The sequence below is a fragment of the Neofelis nebulosa genome, chromosome X, assembly GCF_028018385.1.
Source record: "Neofelis nebulosa isolate mNeoNeb1 chromosome X, mNeoNeb1.pri, whole genome shotgun sequence".
Lineage (NCBI taxonomy): Eukaryota > Metazoa > Chordata > Mammalia > Carnivora > Felidae > Neofelis > Neofelis nebulosa.
Window position 1 is genome coordinate 12,001,613 of NC_080800.1, and position 21,096 is coordinate 12,022,708.

At 42.8% G+C, this 21,096-nt stretch overlaps 1 protein-coding gene across 2 annotated transcripts in view; it reads right to left on the reverse strand.

Annotated features, from left to right (window-relative positions):
• Positions 1-502: 502 nt before the first annotated feature.
• The window catches only part of VEGFD (vascular endothelial growth factor D), a 35,660-nt gene continuing 15,066 nt past the window's right edge, over positions 503-21,096 (reverse strand). For both annotated transcript variants that reach the window (XM_058713458.1, XM_058713457.1), the window contains 6 exons: positions 17,168-17,378; positions 12,116-12,306; positions 8,603-8,751; positions 7,069-7,169; positions 1,789-1,984; positions 503-1,191 (listed from right to left, as the gene is read on the reverse strand). In XM_058713458.1, the coding sequence (XP_058569441.1) occupies positions 1,065-1,191; positions 1,789-1,984; positions 7,069-7,169; positions 8,603-8,751; positions 12,116-12,306; positions 17,168-17,378 (975 nt within the window). In that variant the 3' untranslated portion in view covers positions 503-1,064. The remainder of the gene's footprint in view (positions 1,192-1,788; positions 1,985-7,068; positions 7,170-8,602; positions 8,752-12,115; positions 12,307-17,167; positions 17,379-21,096) is intronic.

Sequence of the window (21,096 nt, forward strand, 5' to 3'; positions counted from 1 at the left end):
AGGAAAGACAGATTTCAAGCTGATTCTTGGGTTACATTTGCTTAACCTCCTTTAGAATCTTAAACTTTCTGAGAGTTACTCCCTGGGCCGCCCCAAAGTGCCACCAAGTTTTGTTGTGTCCATGTCCCTCCCCACACCGCCTTCTAAATTCCTTTGTCTCTTTGAAACATATTTTTGGGGTGCCTGGGTGATTCAGTTGGTTAAGCATCCAACTCTTGGTTTTGGCTCAGGTCATGATCTCACGGTTCGTGAGCTCGAGTCCCATGTCAGGCTCCACACTGACAGCGTGGAGCCTGCTTGGGATTCTGTCTCCCTCTTTCTTCCTCTCTCCCACTCGTGCACACGCTTTCTCTCACTCTCGCCCTCCCTCTCGCCCTCCCTCTCTCCCTTTCTCTCAAAATAAATAAGTAAACCTAAAAAAATACATTTAAAAAACCCATATTTTTTCCTTCAGCATAAAATTTAGAGCGGGACCATATTAAATAACACAAAATTCTATAGCTTGAATAATGGTGTTTATTTTCTTTAAATACACTTAAATATGAAACAACAGACAGTAGTTCAGTAAACTCGAAACTACAAGCTGGACAGTAATCAGAAAATCGGTGCTGATCCTACAAATCAAAATCTGCATAATAAAGAGTCAGAATAATTCACAAGAGAGTTTGCATTAGTGGAGGACTTGGAGACTATTAAATTGCCTCATCAGCATGGAATAATCAATATGGCACCTGTGACTGTATGATGATCAAACCTTTCTCATTCACAAAAAAAACAAAAACAAAAAAACCAAAAAACAAAAACAAAACAAAGGTTACACAGGTCCCCTCCTTTCCATTCCTTGCTGTGCAGGGATATCTTCAGGTGGAAGATATCTGTCAGTGAACCAGGAAATCCCAGCTGGTGTGCAATGGAAGGGTGGTCTGGATACACTGCGGTATCAGATAAAATAGAGGGGTTTTTTTTTCCCTAGTACCTGGGGAAAAAAACCACAGTGACAGCAACTTGGCAAAGCAGCGTGCCATTTAAAATGTCAGGGATGGAGACCTTGGGGAAAAGCGGAGTCAAGGGTTTTCTTGACCGTGGAGCCCATGGGCAGCCCTTTTCTCCTTTGGAAAGCGGCAATGCTTTGCACATGCTGGTTTTCCATTTGCACATGTTCTGGTGTGAAAGGGACATCTGTCCTCACAGCTGTTGCAAAAGAAAATAAACATGAGAATTCAGAATCAAGGACTAAATCCAAAGGAATAACTCTGTTCTGATTTGATTAAGTTTTCAAAGTAAATTTTCCAGATATGTATGTAAAATGTCAATATAAAATCCTGAACGGGTATTCCGCACGGATACAAAATCTATGAAAGCCCAGACGGCAGCCTGTAAGTGTCCTTTATCGATGAACTTCTTGCTATATAAATCCAGCGCCATCCCCTTCCTCGATGAGAAAACAAACCGACATATGTGGACATATATTGAGAGAATGAACCCAAGAGTCTGCGGATCTGAAATCGACCCCCCAAATAATTGTTCAAATCTCATCAATTAAGTCTTTGCTTAAGATCCATAAGCCAACAATAACAGGCAGGATTTTCTTGTTTTCACAAATCAATCATCACTCTATATACTCTCACTTATTCCTTAGTTGCCAAACCTCTGCTTTACTATCAAAAAAGGGGGAGGGGGGCTGGGAATTGGCAAAACATGCTTTTGGAAGGAATCTCACCAAATGGAAATGGCATTTACAGTAAATGTCAACGAATGAAATTAAGGTGAAAGTGAAATGCCTTTCACCTGCAGGTGTCTGGGTGAAATATCTTGTGCTTCTGGCAGCAGCTCTCCAGGCTTTCTCTGCACTCAATGCAACTGCAGTTTTCCGGGTGCTGGATGAGATCTCTGGGACACGGGGTTTTACACACACACTCACAACGATCTTCGTCAAACTTCATGTGTGGCCCACAGACAGCGAGTTCCTGGAGATGAGAGTGCTCTAAGTGGAAACAGAAAAGTGTTGGTTGAATGGCTGTAGCACGGATAATGTGGCGTCAGCGTTGGTTGTATATTTCACATTATTCTAAAATAACTTGGATTCTCCTAGTCTCCATTCCTGTAGATTTTTGCCCCTAACCTTTTCACAGGGTGAAGGAGATTCACCTCTGATTTCATGATACCAATACTGAATTCATGTGTTCTCTTAAATTTGGGATAAAGATGTTATTTTTTTTAACTAAGATTTTTTTAAAGAGAACTTTAGGTTGGTGACTTCCTAGTTTTTAGATGAAGAGTAAAAGGAGAGAGGAACAGAAGTATCAGCAGTATAGAAATACAGAAATATACCTCAGGCCTTCCAGACTGGATAGAAACAGTGATGTATTTCCTCACCACAGATCACAACGCTGTTATAAAAGATACAACAGTGATGATAAACTTTGATTCCACAGAACGCGTTCAGCTGAGAGGAGGGTCTCAGAAGTTTTTGACACACTTAGTTGACAGCTATTTCTTCTAGAAAGCGTACACGACAATTGGATAACTACTACTCCGTGCGCAGTTCTGATCAAGTTGAAATTCAGTGGAGAAAATGGATGAGACAGAAACTTTGGAAGAACTTGACTATGACACTTTAGCATTCTTGAAGGTTTTGGAGGCAAGTACATGTCTAGTTTCTTCCCCAAACCTGCTTCTCTCCCAAGTTGCCTCCTTTAGGGAATGGGGCCATCACTCCGGACTCACCTGCCATTTTGGGTCTTATCACTTTGTCCACCCAGTTCTGTCGCCCTAAGTTTGTTCTGTCATTCCCATCATCACTGCTACCACCTCAATTCAGTCAGTGCCTTATACTTTTGTGTGTAGATGGCCGTCACAGATCTTGCCGTCACACGTTTTATCCCTTCAATCCATTTTCCACAGTATTATCAAATGCAAATCTAATCACATCATTCTACAGCTTTAAGTTCCTTAAGAGGTTCCCCTCTCTTACAATAAAAGAGCATTTTCCCACCAAGACGTATGAGACCCTCCATGAACTAGACCTTCTGAACTAGAACCTTCCAGACTCTTCTCTCTCCCTCTCCCACTCCCCCCTCTCATAAATATCTTATGTTCCACCCATACCAAATTATACTACCTTTTATTCCCCTGATATGCCAGGGTCTCTAAGCCCCATGCTTTTGGCCTTGCCCTTCTCCCTGCCAGTTATCTTTCCTCCCAGATATCTTTCCCAACTTCTACAATTTTAGCTAAGTGCCCTTACCCCGTGCATATTTTCATCCTGTCCTTTCTTGCCTTGCTTACATGTGTCTATTTCTTCCACGAATTAAAAAATGCTGAAGGTTATGGGAACCAGATCTCATCATTCTGACATGAAATGAGCACTTGATAAACGCTGAGTGCATTTGGTATAATAAAAGGGTCCGAAACAGGCCGCTGTATGAAGACTCTGAAGAATCCCATCCATCGTTCCAAGACATTGGGTTAAACCGTATGTTTTTGTCAATATCTGACTACTGACAATATACCAAAATGGCGATCTCATGTTGTCTAATCTTCTAGTTTTAACGGCTCTGTGATTGATATTTGATGATATTCCACCTGTGTGGAAAGGGTGTTGGAAGGCTAAATCTGGGGAGATTCTTGGAATTGCAAAAAGAGGAGAAAAGTGAGCTTTGTAAGCCATATGCCAATAAGGCATATGCCACTTTGGGGCAAGAGGAGAATATATTATTCCCATTGGATATTCTTTCCTGATTTGTCAAAGACTAATTCACCATATAACTGTGGATTCATTTGTGGGTTTTCTATTCTGTTCCATTGATCTATGTGTCTATTTTTATGCCTGTACCATACTGTTTTGATGACTACAGCTTTGTAATATAACTTGAAGCCCAGAATTGTCCATTGATTGATGAACAAAGAAGATGTGGTGTGTGTGTATGTATGTGTGTGTGTGTGTGTGTATACACACACACACACACACACATAAATGTATATATGTGTATATATATACATACATACACACACATAGTGGAATATTATTCAGCCATAAAGAAGAATGAAACCTTGCCATTTGCCATGACAGGGATGGAGTTAGAGAGCATAATGCTAAGTGAAATAAGTCAGTCAGAGAAAGACAAATACCATATGATTTCACTCATATGTAGAATTGAAGAAACAAAACAAGCAAAGGGAAACAAAGAGGGAGAGAGACATACCAAGAAATAGACTCTTACCTATAGAGAACAAACTGATCGTTACTGGAGGGGAAGGAGGGTGGTGGGTTAAATAGGTGATGGGGAGGAAGGAGTGCATGTGTTGTAATGAGCACCAGGTGACGTATGGAATTGTTGAATCACTATATGGTGCACCTGAAACTTCCTATAACAGTGTATGTTAACCATATTGAAATTAAACTAAAAACTAAAAACAAAACAAAATGAATACGTTGTTGAAGAATAGTCAAGTAGCTCTTAAAAGACTTGCATGAATCACTAGGTGGCGGTAGAGATTCAATGAGGCCACTTCAGGTAGAACCAATGCCCTTAGGTGGTTTAAGGAAACACAGTCCACTGGGTGTTTGATGCTGAACTTCACCAAGGTAGTTGGCAGAGGCTGGCCTCAATCCTTATAGCCATTAATTAAAAGTAACAGAGACTGGGGCGCCTTGCTGGCTCAGGTAGGTAGAGCATACGACTCTTGATCTCAGGGTCATGAGTTCGAGCCCCACTTTGGTGTAGAGATTAGTTAAAAAAAAGAAAAAAAAAGAAAAGAAAAGTAACAGAGACCGGGTGTAGGAGACCTGAGCAAAGCAGCAACTAGCTAAGGGTGATACCCTGACGTATGCTATACCGATTTCAGTCTTAGGGAGGGTGACGGTGGGATACCATGAGCTCTGCTCTCAGCCTTGCTTCATTCATCCAGCAGTAAGCTCATGGGTTTTTTTTCCCCCAATTCTTGAAGTTGTGGCTGTCTTGAGGAATTTAAAATATAGAATCAGGACTCCCCAATTTTTCTTTTTTTCTTCTTCGGTATTGTTTGTTTGCACGGTTTAAAGCAATGATCTGAATCCAACGAGATGAAATTAGATTGGTCTTGGATTCACTACCCCAAATGTGCTCACTCAGGGAAGAGCTGTCATTGTAGAAAAGGCAGTTGGCTTAACAGCGGCATGTGTGAAAAGGGTGCGTAGGGAACAGTACGCTCAGTATATGTCCTCAGTTTGATGGGGCCACTGGAGAAGTGACCGTGATCTAGCTACCCCATGCCTCTCACTTCCATCACTGCTGCAACGTCCCCCAAGGTCCCCTGCCTCCTTTCCTGCCCTGGTCCAACACCTCCTCCTCTACCCTGTCACTGGTGGATTGTGTTAAAATTCTAATTGGTGCTGTCACTGTCCTGCTTGAACCAGCTGAGTGGTTTCCCTTTGCCCTTAGCATCATGTCCAGTGTCTGGGACCAGCTGCCCAAGGTCCCCTGTGAACCTCTCCAGCTTCCTTTCTCACATGTACCCGGCCCCTTCCCATTATGTTCCCACCATGCTGAACTTTCTCCAGTACCCTGGCATGCTACCTTATCTCACTTTCAGTCCTCAGCACTCGGGTTTACCCTGCTCAGAGCACTTCTCTCCTTCCTCCCACTCTTCACACCCTCCGTGCACATGTGCACCAGCTGTGGTATCCCCAGGATATCCCATTAATAAATTGTATATGGATTGCATGTTAAAATGGTACTATTTTGATATGTCAGATTAAATGAAATATATAAAAATTAATTGTACTTGTTTCTTTTGACTTTTTAAAAAAAATTTTAAATGTTTATTACTTTTTGAGAGAGAGAGAGAGAGAGAGGAGGGGCAGAGACAGAGGGAGACACAGAATCCGAGGCAGGCTCCAGGCTCTGAGCTGTTAGCACAGAGCCCGATGCAGGGCTTGAACCCACAAACTGTGAGATCATGACCTGAGCTGAAGTCGGCCACAACCGACTGAGCCACCCAGGCGCCCCTCTTTTGACCTTCTTAATGTGAGTACTACAAAATGTAAGTTACATATGACTCTCACCATAATCCCATTGAACAGTTCTGTTCTGGAGAGAGAGATCTAAGGTTCAGTATAATTTACTAACAACAAGAGTGTGCCCAGGTCTTGAACGCTATTTACATCCTAACCACCGGGTATTCAGACATCGTCTGCTAGAATATACATCAATCATGGGGAAAACCTGCCACCCACAGAGGCAGCCCTGTTTTCTGGGACAGTACTCCATACAGCTTAGTCCTTACAAAGTCTTGCTTATAGATCAGAGTTTAAAACAAGCAAGGTTCAAAGTGCATGACTCCTTGTGATCTTTTTCAGTGGAATAGTGTCATGTTCTCTGGGAAATAAATTTTAACAGTGCATTCATTTTCAGCCAAATGATCATCACCCAAAATCACAGCATTATGAGTTCTGAGCAGCGACGACAACATTCGGCTCCCCACTCCTCTTAGCCCAATAGCTAGCCATGGTCTGCTTTTACCTTGCCCTAGTTCCAGAAAAAGTTTTCTCCTATGTCCCATTTTTTTCTCAAATAATTGGCATGTCTTCACATGGCACAGTTGAAAGAAACCAACCAGTCCAAACTTAGTTTCTGTTCCTGTGAGACTTTCATACAAATAAGTTAGTAAAATGTGGTCAACTAGTGTTTAGCTCTAAAGTGGTTTGCACGAAAGGCTACCACTGCCTTTCAAATCCAATGTCGTTGGATGCTCTAATCACTGGGCTTTTCTTTGAGATTAAAAAGCAGAGCTATGCATTGGTAGACTTACTATATAAGGAGAGCTCACAGGGCTCTGCTTCTTTCGCTCTTAGCTGTGCGATCTGGAGAAAATAACTAGACTTCTTGGTGTGTTCCCATTGTGATTGTTAAAAAAAGGGATAATAATAGTACATTAGAGGCTTGCTTTGGGGATTGAATGAGTTGATAGGTACATATAAAAGGCTCACAACATTGCCTAGTCATAGTAAGCACTCAGTATCTATTGAGTTAGTTGCAGTTGTTATTTTTATGATTACTACTAGTATTTCCTTACTGTTATCATTACCTTCCATTCCAACGAGTGGATTCTCCTCCCGTAAAACACATTTACATTTGTTGCTGTCCCATAGCATGTCAATAGGACAGAGTTTCTTGGAATGGGAACAGCTAGGAGAAGAGAACGAGAAACCAGATTTAAAAGCTTTCAAGGGCAATCATACCTTTGGAACATCTTCTTTAATGCGGAATAAATTTCTGAGTGGAGGAGCGTTACGACTTTTAAGGAGCTTAATTCATATTTATGAACTGCATGGTATTAGGTAGTAATTCTGTAATCACAAATGTTCTATTTGGAAATGAAACTGTAATTTTGGACAGTTAGCATCTTTTTAAGAAGATTGCTGTTAAAACTGTGCAAATTAGCTGTCAACAGAGCCTATTTAGCAAAAGTAAACATTGTCCTAACAGAGCCTTTAAAACGGAGAGAACACTGGCCGGGCCGGCAGGAACAAGCTGAAGACACACGTTCCTTTTATAGGAGCCTCTGTCCCCGTGAGAGAGGTACAGGTGTCTTCTTGGCTCAGTAATGACGAACATAAGCACCAGCTCACTCCACTTGCCAGTCACCCAATACATTTACTGCTTACTTTTGCAAGATCTAAGTCTCTCACTCAGTTAATGTTTTCATTCAGTGTTTGTAATTTGCCCTTGTGTTTCTCTATATGAAAATCTTTTTCCCAAATCAATGATTCGTACCTTTCATTTCAGGACACTTCAGGGTGTCGTGATTTGTCTCACAAAGAGCCACAGAATGCTCTGAAGAAATGTCAAAGTCAAATTAATTTTAAGCCATTTTAATTTAAAATAAGAATTTTCCATTTGGTAATCTTAAGAGGAAGTTCAGAAAAATCACCAAACTCAGATGCGGATAGTTTTGCCGCTCCCCGGGGGACTTGGGGAACCGTTTTCCCTCCCCAATTTGGGGGCTTGGAAGTATAAAGAGCCAGAAATGAGTTTCTTTTTTTTTTTTTTTTTTTTTTTTTTTTTTTCAACGTTTTTTATTTATTTTTGGGACAGAGAGAGACATAGCATGAACGGGGGAGGGGCAGAGAGAGAGGGAGACACAGAATCGGAAACAGGCTCCAGGCTCCGAGCCATCAGCCCAGAGCCCGACGCGGGGCTCGAACTCACGGACCGCGAGATCGTGACCTGGCTGAAGTCGGACGCTTAACCGACTGCGCCACCCAGGCGCCCCCAGAAATGAGTTTCATGTAACGCTTGTTCTGGGCGAAGGGAACATGTGCCAAATTTGAGACTGGTGTGGAGTGTTACGGCTGCACCGGACTATGCACGTTAAGAACAAAGGTGTCTACAAGTAGACGTGGTGAGTTCCTAGCCACCGAGTTATTGGTCCCTCTACAATATACATCTGACACCTAATAAAAAACATTATTTGCCAAACAGTTATTACCAGTAGATCTGGATTAGAAGCTTAAAGATGATGAACTTGAAAGCGATGACTGTATAATTAATGAAGTATTCTCCACACACAGCTTTAGCAAAGGCAAGAACAAGCGTAACTGAATACAAGAAATGCTTACTGATCTTCTTCAGGGACCTGGATGGATCTTCTGATAATGGAGTATGGATGGTGGGGAGCTGTTGGCAGACATTTACAACCTGTATGGTTGGCAACTTTAACAGGCACTAATTCAGGTACTGAAGTCAAAGGCACTGATATCTGAAAGAGCTAGAGGAGAGAAAGAGAACCGTAACACATACATATTTTTAGGTGATAATAATCTCTACAGTCTGCATTTTTGCCTTTGTCCTTTATGGTACTCACTTTTGGAAAGCCGTCCATTAAGAAAAGAACTAATGAGGGGTGCCTAACTGGCCCAGTCGGTTGAGTGTCCGACTTCGGCTCAGGTTATGGTCTTGTGGTTCGTGGGTTCGAGCCCTGCGTCGGGCCCTTTGCTGACAGCTCAGAGCCTGGAGCCTGCTTTGGAGTCTGTGTTTCCCTCTCTCTCTGCCCCTCCCCCATTCACACTCGGTCTCTCTCTCAAAAAGAAATAAACATTTAAAAAAATTGTTTTAAAAAAATCGAACTAATGAGGATAAAGGCTGGCATGATGGAAAGGATACTGGCCTGGGAGTCAGGAGACTGGGGGCTTATGCAACTTTACCAAATATTTAAGACCAAATCTCTTAACACTTAGTGTCACTGGTATCCCTGAAAATGGCACTGTTGGTCCTTCCTCCCGTTTTCATTTTGAGTGTAAATTATAAGGACTAAGTGAAATTCTAGCTACGAAGTTTCTTTGAGACCGTGGCAAACAGATTATTGTTTGAGACTATTTACTTATCCCTTCTCATACCATCTCCATCGAAGGAATATAGTTTCCTGTTCCTTGACTTTGGACTTGGCTATGTGACTTGCTTTGGCAAACAGGATGTTAGCAGACATGACACAACGGCAAACTTGAACTGTGTGTGCTTTGTGGGCTTGTTTTCTCCTGTGTACACTGTAGCCATGAGAAGAGCATGATCTGACAGGCGTGCTGGGCCAAGGGACGAGACACCCGGGGGACAGACCTGCACTCAATCTGTAGCTTGGAGTCAAGCCCGACTGAGCCCACTCTAAACCAACTGAATCTTACATACATGGGTAAGAATTTAGGGTGTTTATTATGCAGCACGACACAGTAGTAACTGACTGATACAAGATCATCGCACCCAACCAAATAATTATAGGTAACATGAATATCATTCCGTTTCTAAATTAAAAAAAAATTTTTTTAATGTTTATTTATTTTTTAGAGAGACAGAGCATGAGCAGGGAAGGGGCAGAGAGAGGGAGACATAGAATCCGAAGCAGGCTCCAGGCCCTGAGCCATCAGCACAGAACCCGATATGGGGCTCGAACCCATGAACCGTGAGATCATGACCTGAGCCGAAGTCAGATGCCTAACCGACTGAGCCACCCAGGAGTTCCTCATTCTGCTTCTATATGCCCTGTTTTATGTTAATTCATTTATCCCTTATAACGACATTACATGGTAGGTTTTTATTTATCCACCACCAACTCTACAGGTGAAGAAACAGATGTACAGAGAGGTTCTATAACTTGCCTAAGGCCACACAACTTGATTGGAAGAGTGAGGATTTGAACCCAGGCAATCTGCTCTAGAGCCAGAGGTGATACTCTTAAGAATATGCCTTATTAACTTTTTGGAACAAAATTTCTGTGAAGCAAAATTTCAGAAGAAGCAAGGTGGGATCTTGACAAGTAGAATTCAGAGACATGACAATTACTTTGTTTCTAGAGTGGCTCTATGGCGTATGGACAAAATTGAACTTGATTTTAGTGTTCTGTTTATTCAATCCCCATTCCAAGTAGTCTTTACTACACACAGCATTCATTTATTCACTTTGTTTCTAAGATGTAGGTCATCAAATAGTCCATAACTTTGGGGTGAGAGGTAGTTTTTTTTAAACCACTGTGCAAATGTTCAAGAATGCATATTTGGCAAGAAAAACTCCTGTACACTTACCCTTAAGTACATTCTTTAAAACTAATCATTTGTTGAGTACAGCAGTCAAAATAAAGTACTCAACTCTCTATTAAGTGGAAACAATCCATTAAAGTTGTGTTTATTCTGACCTTTTGATATGTAATAGAAGTTCTATGAGTCTAACTAAGAGAAAGTTTTTAGAGTGCTTACTCTGCATAAACTTCAACTTCTTGCGAAATTTTTCAGGAATTTTTTAGGGAATAATGTGGTCATTTCCCACTACCCCCCGCCAATTGTCAAATAGTAAGAGGTCAGAGTTTTTACAAGTTGCAAGATTCTCTAAAAGAATTTAGAGAAAGAAACTCTACAGCTTGTGGGCAATTTTAGGGGGTAGGGGAAACAAAATGAAGCATAAATTAACTTATTACCAAACAAATCGGCATTCCATTCTTTCCATCCAATTAAGAACATTACCCACCATGGATATTTTCGTGTACATATGTAATTTTATTGTACTACCTCTGTACACAATCATGAGCAAAATGTACACATTTTGCAGAGGCAAATGTGACAAATATAACAACACGTGCGAGGAATCTGCAACGGAGAACCAAAAGGAATGTAGTCGGACTGACAGCCTTTGAACATGTTTTAAGTTTGCTATCACTGCTCTTCGATGCCACATCTATTACATTTCACAACAATATAGTAGCAGTGATAGAAAGAAAAACTTATCTACGGGGCGAAAGAGATTTTACAAGATGGAGAGGGAAGAATTATTTCTTTCATGGGGACGAGAGAATTCTTCTCAAAGATCTTTTGTGCCAGATACGCTCCATTTGCCCCTCCCGAGATGCCATCCTCTCTCCTTCCTTCCCCACTGGGCTCGGTGTCTCGAGACGCTGGCCTCCATGGCTGCATCTACAGGTCCTCGCATCCTCCACCCTCTGCCCCCGACTTTTTGCCCCCACCCCTCCAACCGGACCCGCAGCCCGCTTCTCCCCGTTCTCTCTGGGTTCCTGAAACGGCTCGAGCCCCTAGCCTCTTCAGGCCAAGGGTGAGAACAACTCCCCATTTTTGCTAGCTCAGGGCATCTCGCCAGCTCTTCCTCCTTCCCACAGCCCCACCCGTCCAACTCTTCTCAGTCACTCCACTCGCACAGCACAGAACCCAACGAATCCACAAGACAGTGCAGATTCTCGACATCAGAGCATCAGAGAGGCTAGAACGACATCACGCGTTACACGGTGAAGTTTGTATTTAGCCACCCCCCACTCTACAGGGGAGGAAGCAGATGTACAGAGAGGTTCTATATCTTGCCTAAGGCCACACAACTATTGAGTGGAAGAGTGGGGATTTGAGCCCAGGCAATCTGCTCTAAAGCCAGAGGGACTTCAGGCTCTGGAGTCCCACAGACCTGGATCTGAATCCCAGCTCGGCCACGGCTCAGCTCTCTGAGCCTCAGTCTCCTCATCTATAATAAGATACCCTCTTGATTTGTTTCAGGGATGAAATGAGACGGTGCCCATTGGCATTGGGCTCAGCGGCACGCCTGTCCCCCGGGGCTTCGGAGGGGGCCGCGGGCGGATGTCCCCTTACCTGTTTGGAAATGTAGGAGGTGCTCGTGTTCATGCAGACTCGGCTCTCCTCGTTGCAGCAGCCCCCACACCGGAACACGTTCACACAGGGCGGCTTGAAGAACGTGTCGGTGCTCCTCCCCAGCTCGCTGGCCACCTCCACGCATGTCTCTCTGGGGCTGCACTGGGTTCTCTGCCATTCCTCGTCGATAACTGCGGAGAGGAAGCCGTTGGGGCGGCCAGGCCAGCGGGGGCCAGGGTGCCACCGAGCACAGTCATTTTCACGTCTGCGATTGGGGGGGTGGGGTGGGGGGCGGCCCTCTAACCAAAGACTGTTTTCGGAAAAATTAAAACCACAATCTGTGTCCCTTCCCACTGATCGAATACCTTCTTTGGCGAAGAGCACCATGTCTGGTATTGGAACTCCCCGGGTACCCCTGGGAGAGCTGGCTGATAAGGAAGCAAATGGAAGCACGTGAAGAAATAACCTATTAGTGTTATTTGTTAAGCAATTTCGGGACACAGCTGGACAGCATTTCTTCCACTTGAAGTCAGGTGCGGGTGGGTCCTAGCACCATCAGGCGATGTGTGTCCGTTGGCTGCTAAAGTAGCTGTAGGAGGATTCAAACCCGGCAAACCACATGAATGGAAATTTAAGTGGGACTGATCTTTCCTCAAGCGAGGGTTTCCTTCATTTGCGAGTGCCCCATGCCGGTGTTTATGTAAAATAATGAAATGAGCCAGGTCATTTTGAAATTAGCCAGGTCATCTTCTGGCCATTCTAGCTAATTTGAAGGAAACCGGAAAAAGACACAAGCCTCTGGGAATAAAAAGATTACATACTTCCCTGTAAAACAGTACTTGCTTTTTCTCTCCTAGTTTACTTTTAAAAATTAGACTCTTCTGCACAGCAAAGGAAATAACCAACAAAACTAAAAGGCAACCAACAGAATGGGAAAAGATATTTGCAAATGACATATCGGACAAAGGGCTAGTATCCAAAATCTATAAAGAGCTCACCAAACTCCACAGCCGAAAAACAACCCAGTGAAGAAATGGGTAGAAAACATGAATAGACACTTCTCTAAAGAAGACATCCGGATGGCCAACAGGCACATGAAAAGATGCTCAACGTCGCTCCTCATCAGGGAAATACAAATCAAAACCACACTCAGATATCACCTCACGCCGGTCAGAGTGGCCAAAATGAACAAATCAGGAGACTATAGATGCTGGAGAGGATGTGGAGAAACGGGAACCCTCTTGCACTGTTGGTGGGAATGCAAATTGGTGCAGCCGCTCTGGAAAACAGTGTGGAGGTTCCTCAAAAAGTTAAAAATAGACCTACCCTATGACCCAGCAATAGCACTGCTAGGAATTTACCCAAGGGATACAGGAGTGCTCATGCAAGGGGCACTTGTACCCCAATGTTTATAGCAGCACTCTCAACAATAGCCAAATTATGGAAAGCGCCAAATGTCCATCAACTGATGGAATGGATAAAGAAATTGTGGTTTATATACACAATGGAGTACTACGTGGCAATGAGAAAGAATGAAATCTGGCCTTTTGTAGCAACGTGGATGGAACTGGAGAGTGTGATGCTAAGTGAAATAAGCCATACAGAGAAAGACAGATACCATATGGTTTCACTCTTATGTGGATCCTGAGAAACTTAACAGAAACCCATGGGGGAGGGGAAGGAAAAAAAAAAAGAGGTTAGAGTGGAAGAGAGCCAAAGCATAAGAGACTTTTAAAAACTGAGAACAAACTGAGGGTTGATGGGGAGTGGGAGGGAGGGCAGGGTGGGTGATGGGTATTGAGGAGGGCACCTTTTGGGATGAGCACTGGGTGTTGTATGGAAACCAATTTGACAATAAACTTCATATATTGAAAGAAAATAAAAGGCAAAATTAAAAAAAAAATTAGACTCTGACACTTTGATACTTGTACAGCCTTTCCACGGGTGTTTTGGGGAAATGACTCAATTTTAGGATAAAGACAACTTTAAAGACTTTCCTTGAGCTTGCCATACAACTGTAGAGTTTAGTATGTGTTGGAGGTGGTGGTGAACACCCTCCTGTGGTAGGAAGCTTCTAAAACGACCCCCGGTGAGGCCCACCTCCTGATGTTCACGCCCGTTTACAATCCCCTCCTCTGTGGGGGCTGGGCCCGGGGACTTGATTCTTATGAAGAGAATACAGCAAAAGTGATGGGAATCTCACTTCCATGATTAGGTTTAAAAAGACTGTGACTTCTGTCTTGCTAGCAGTCTCTGGATCTTGCTGGCACCCTCTCTCTTTTGCCTTTTCAACTTGTAGGCTCTGATGAAGCAAACCGCCACGTTGGAAAGGTCCACATGGCAAGGAACTGAGGGCAGACTCTGGCCAACAGCCAGTGAGGAGCAGGGACCCTCAGTTCAGCAGCTTGTGAGGAACTGAGTCCTACCAACAATCTCTGAGTGAACTTGGAAGCACATCCTGCCCCAATTAAACCTTGAGATGCTGCCCACAGCCCAAGATGACACCTAGACTGCAGCCTCTGGAGAGATCCTGAAGGAGAGACACCCAGCTAGGCCATGTCTATATTTCTGATCCACAGAAACTGTGAGATAAAATATGTATAAGCAGCTAAGTTTGGGGGTAATGTGTTACACAGCAATAAACTCTCCTCCCTTTTTACCCCATCTTCCAAAGTTTATGTGGGTCTTTCTCCACGTCATTCTGGATTCCCATAGATGCGAACATGTTTCTGCCAGAAGGGACAAACAACTGCTCGAAGTGTACAGATATAACATTATTGTTGGAGATCTGACCCTAGGCTCTGAATTATTCCTTCAAAACACCTTTTCCATATCTTTATTCCTCCCCCTTCCCCTTAATCTTAATATTCCTCATACGTGGCTTCTTCAGTCAGTCACAAAAACAAGATATTTGGCCACCTGAGAAACCTTGCATATGCTATGCAATCTGCCTTAACTTTGTTTTTTCATAATAAAATCTTTCAACCCAAGACCCTTTTAATTTCTGATTATGAATGCTTATATAAAGAGCCTAAAGGCTATAACCATGAGAGAGAAATTACCAAATTTGGTCTTAATATGAGTATTGTTTAAGTCACTATTATTAATCATGAGTCCTGGGAAAAGCAAGTAGTTGACTTACAAGAATATGCTTTGTTTAAAATTCTACTTAAATGTTGCTTTCCATCTGCTTTTTGTAAGACTAAGTTTTGAAAGTTGGAGTGGTATGAGATTTTAATCAAAATTGTGTGGAACTATGAGTAATGCCACTGCTTAAAAGCTTCATAAGTTTACTGTTCTTTCCTAGCAAAGTCCTGCCAAGCAGGACTGCTGTGCCTCAGGGAATGACCCCCAAATCTGTGAGGAAGAGTTGACAACAAATGAGAAGTGGTGTAACACATTGATTTTATCATTTATTGCTTCTAACTGAGCAAATAGCTTCTGATGATTCCCATGTAATAAGAGACATTCTAGAGCTGGCAAATTCCAGATTTTTATGTTTTTTAAAATACAGTTGTTTTGTTTTTGTTTTTGTTTTGTTTTGTTTTATGGTTTCCGCCTCAGAAAACGTCAAGACGCCTGGGTGGCTCAGTCGGTTAAGGGTCCAACTTCGGCTCAGGTCATGATGATCTCACGGTTTGTGAGTTCAAGCCCCGCCCGCGTTGGGCTCTCTGCTATCAGCACAGAGCCCTCTTCAGATCCTCTGTTCCCTCTCCCCCATCTCTCTGTTCCTCCCTTGCTTGCACTCTCTCAAAAATAAATAAAAACATTATTAAAAAAAAACTGTCAATGTCACTGACTTCTTTTTTTTTTTATCACCTAGTCTTGGTTGTCTGGTAAATGCTTGTCTCCCTCCATTTTCATGGAGTATCTCCAGGTTCACCCCAGGCCTTCAGACAGGTAATCTGGCTAAGGCCTTGGATCTTCAGGTGAGGTCGGATCCCTCTGTTTCCATGAAGTCCATGCTAATTGGCCACATAGAAACAAGTAGAGCTTCAAACCTCTGGCTTAAGTGGGTTCTAGGCCAGGGTTCCAACTGTCTCAACTCAGACACACGGTCATACACAAGAGCACAAAGAACCCTCTTCGCACCCATGCCCGCAGCGCTGCCAAGAGATTTATCCCCCGACACACGGCCTTCCCCACAGCTGACAACAGCGGCCTGTGCAACCTCGTCATCTTTTTACATATGGAAACAAAGAAAGATAATTCTAGAAAAAGAGAAAAGAATAATTTTGGCCTGGTGGTTAATTTGAGTTATGTGATAGGTGTAACCCATCACTAGGTAATCCTAGGTTCATCAAATCTAAAATGCTAGATCAACAATGCCCCAGTGGCTTGTGTTGTTTTGCTACGTTATCCAAAAAGTCCAATGCCTAACCAGAGGCCCCGTGACAGTGTTGGGCAAGCTTCATTCATTATGGCATAGTACATATACAGACAATGGTTTTCTTAAAAAGAACCTCCATATCTTACTAGGGAACAATCACCCCCTTTATTTCAAATTAGGTTAGTTCCTAGTCTGGAGTTTGGATTCTTTTGTTGAGAGGATTCTCTGCCTCTGTCATCTAGTAATACTGATATGCATTATGACAACTCAGCTTCCAACTTCTACTTTTCATGTTTGCTAAAAAAAAAAAAAAAAAAAAAAAAAAAAAAAAAACCCAGAATTTTGAAGACATAAAAGAAGTGAAACCTAATTTCCTCATCTTTAGTCGATGTAGATGTGGTTTTTTCTCTATGAAGAATGGTCTTTCTAGGTTTGTTTTGCCCTGGCATCTCTGAGTTAAAATATAGTTGTGAATTTTAAAGTGTTCTCTTGCATCGGTTTTCGATCTCAAAATCATGTTGAATATATTTCTCTGCAGAATCAACGTAGGAAACAAGGGTTCTCTGCTAACGCCGAGGCTATGAAATCAGGCACCCCGTTTCTTCTCCCGGACCCGCGCCTGCCCTCCTCAGACCCTTGGAAGAAGCTGGTGCACGTGTTAGTATCTGACACACTGCAGAACTGGCTTCTGGCCACGCGTGCGTACGCGTGCGCGCGCCTACCTTTTAGGGTTTCAAGGTCGTAGAAAGTGGCCGCAAACCTGGTGGCCCGATGGGAAGCCGAGCGGGAGTCTGTGCCGGTCAAACTCGGGAGCTTCAGTCGGCATCTCCACAGCTTCCAGTCCTCGAAGTGTGTGATTCGCAGCAGCTCCTCCAAACCGGAGGCCGCCCTGATCTGCTGTTCAGACCGTTCTAAGGTTGACCGAGACGCCCGCTGTCAACAGACAAAAATACTGGTTTCAAAGCCAGTTACTAAAGTTTTAGTGTGTCCTGACGGCCCTCATTGCTGACCCTTAAAGACGTAAATGGAGCTGAAAAGAAATTAGAGAGATCGTTCAAATGTACACCGGTACCTAGGAAAACTACTAGTGAGTATTTTTGATTCACATGCTGCTCATTGATGATTGAATCAAAAAAAATGATTCCCCTGGGTTCTCGGGACATTTAAAAACAGTACCATAGTGGCCGGAATGGTGGACTTCGAAATGCTATATCCCAGAACCTGGGAGCGTGACTTTACTGGGGCCAAGGATCTTTGCAGAGGTAATTACTGATCATGAGATGAGATCATCCTGGATTATCCAGGTGGACCCAAATACAAAGACAAGCGTCCTCTTAAGAGCGAGGGAAAGACATGGACACAGATGAGGTTTTGTGAAGGCGGCGGCAAAAGTTAAAGTAATGCAGCCACAAACCAGGAATGGCCCGGGGCCGCCAAGAGCTGGACGAGGCAAGGAAGGATTCTCTCCAAGAGTCTTTGGAAGGAGCACAGCCCCGCTTACACCTTGATTTCACGTTTCTGGATTCCAGAACGCTGAGAGAATAGAGTTCTATTGTTTGAAGCCACCAATTTTGCAGTTGTTTGGTACAACAGCCACCGAAAACTAGTAAGGATTTTAAAATCACACTGTTTTTGTGACAGGAGCCGATGACCATTGCTTTCATCTCTGTTATCTGAGAAGCTGGCCCACAAAGTCCTGGGGACCCTGCCTATAGTCCCACAGGAAAGAAAGGTTTTAAGACCTTGATAACCTGAATTTTCTAACTTCTAACCCTCTGAGCCTTTCACTATTCCCGTTCACTATTTCGAAGGCATCTTTTTTTTTTCTGATAAAATACACTTCCAAAGTTTATGTTGAAAATTTGCTTTCTGCGCAACTACACGGACCGTATTGGCTGATACAACGCACGGATGTGTGAGACTCCACCAATACGGTAAATTGTTCAAAACAAGGGGCTTGGTTATACAAATATGATACATACATACAATGAAATACCATGTGGTCATCAAAACCAGTGATGTAGACATACATTGGGACAGAATGAATTGAGCTCCTCCCTGGAATGTGCTGGAGAAACGATACAGCAGTCTATCGTCAGGGACCCAGATTTTCACCTGCTGAGCCTGTTGTTCCTGAATCTTTGTTTTCCTGGGCAGCTGGGATATGCGGGCCGAGGGGATTTTTAGAGCTGGGTGAGGGGGGAGCCAAGGGACCAGGACAGCTGCAGGGTGGTGCTGAAGAGGGTGGACGGAGAGATGGGTGTCCGCTGCCTGCCACAGGGGAAGGAACGGTGGGGAAGGACAGCTGAGCAAATGGAACCTTCAGGAAGCCTTGCGTCAAGTGGTGTGATGTACACCCTCCTCCACTGTGCCTGAAAAACTTTAGTTAAAATCTGCATCAATAAATCAAAGTTTTAGGAGGACTTTTTGTTTTTAGATATGATGGTAGATACAGAGTGTTGTCCAAAAGCGGGGTGCTCAGAAGAGCAAGTGTGGTCAAGTCATGTATGATTCGGTTTTTATATATTTTAAAATTGTTTGTGTGTGAGGGCGCCTGGGTGGCTCAGTCGGTTAAGCAACCGACTCTTGATTTTGGTTCAGGTCATGATCTCGAGGTTTGTGGGATAGAGCCCTGTGTCGGGCTCTGCTTGGGATTCTCTCTCTCTTTCTCTCTTTGCCTGCCCATCCCCCACTTGTGTGTGTGCGCTCTCTCAAAATAAACATTAAAAAATAAAATAATTTGTGTATAATGTCCTTCGTGTATGTATGTATACATAAACAATCATTGTTAATTAATCACACATGTAAAATTATATATATGTAAAATTATATATATATATATAATATATATAATATATATATAATATATATACTACCTGGAGGGGTATATATGAAAATATAAACACTGATTCCTATTCTACATCAGGGACTATCAAACTACAGCCCCCTGGCCTAATTCAGCCTGCTGCCTGCCTGTTTTATGAATAAAGGTTTATTGGCACACAACCATGCCCATTCATTTTACATATTGTCCATAATGGCAGGGTTGAGAAGTTGCAAAAGAGACCTTCACAGCAGATTCAATCTTGAGGCCAACGTCCTTTCAAATTTCAATTCTTTATCTTTTCAGGCATTATGTTTTTCATTATTCCATGTGTTGTTTCAATTCGAGTTTTGAAATATCGACCAGATATATATTGGAGCGCTTTAATGATCGTACATGTCTCTTAAGTGTACTTTCATATTTATCTATTTTTTTCCTCCCTTCATCTCTCTTCAATGTGTGAAATTAATTGGTTCATCTTCCCAATCACCAATTCTCCAATTGTGAGTTTAGTAAGTTTTTAATTTCAATCACCATATTCCTAATTTCAAATATTTCCACTTCATTCTCCTTCCTTTTTATTTCTGTATGTTTCTTCGAACTTGTCATTTTATGAATATCATTCCTTTAATCTCTTTATCTCATTCCTAAATACACTTATTTCTTCAAATTGTCTTATTTTAACTTCATATATATGATTTATATCCTGATTATTAATTTTATTGGCTTTCTTAGCAATAATTACCTCTGTGATTTGGAATTTTGTTTAGTAGTTTCATCTTCATTGGGAGTTCATTTTTTTTTCCTCCCTATCCTTTCTTCATTTAGAAGTTCTGTGGTTGCAACCCCTGACTCCCAGGGCCCTGAATCCAGAATCTTATTGAGTATGACTCAGGGACCAGCCTGGTTCAAGTCCTGGTCTCAAGGAAGTATGTGCTTCTGTTGCCCCTAGTTAAGCAGTTTCATAGAAGACACGGCTCCAGGCAGCAAAGAGCAGTAACTTCCTTCCGCTTCCATGGAACTGATGGAGTGCACTCATGGAACCCATTACCCGCTGAGGTTGAATTCTTGGTGGCCTCCACCTTCCAGACCCAGAGTGCATCAGTTTGGCAGCTTCGGCTTCATGTTTTTTAAAAGTTTATTTGGACTGAGATGCAACTGACACACGGCATGGTGTAAGTTTAAGGTGTACGATGTGTTGATCTTTTCAGCTTCACGTTTTGGTACCATTTCTGCACATGTTTGCCATCTGCCGATGTTTATGATCATTTGATCAATTTTATATTTTACCTATAATTGCTATGGAGTCTAAAAGACCTCAAACCATGAATTGGGAAGGTCATCTTGCTCAGAAGTTTAGATATGAACGTGTGTGTGTTTAACAAAAGGGGAGAATCTTGAACATGTTTATAAGCTTGAGGAAAAGAGGCAACAGAGAGGAAGACACCGAACACACATGCAGGAGAGAGAAAGCAGAGGTGCTGGTTTGACCTAAGTTGCAGAGATAAATGGATGAATGGATGAGAGGGTCCCCTTCTGAAATAGGCTCATAGAGAATGACATGGGTTTATGCACAGCGAGACTGCCTGGGATCTAGGATTTCTCACTTGTCCGTGAAATTTAAATCAGGGCAATTTTCTGGGAGTGAGGGGAAGAGGAAGCTTGAAGAACAAAGATAGGGTTTGTGGAACCGGCATCAAATTTAAGCAGCACGCCACAGCCTCTTCATCTAGGAAATCTGGGGATGAAACTGAATAATTGCTCATGTCTTGAAGCAACTCTGAAATTCATTGATTCTCCATCAGGGCCCATTTGTCAATGGCCTCC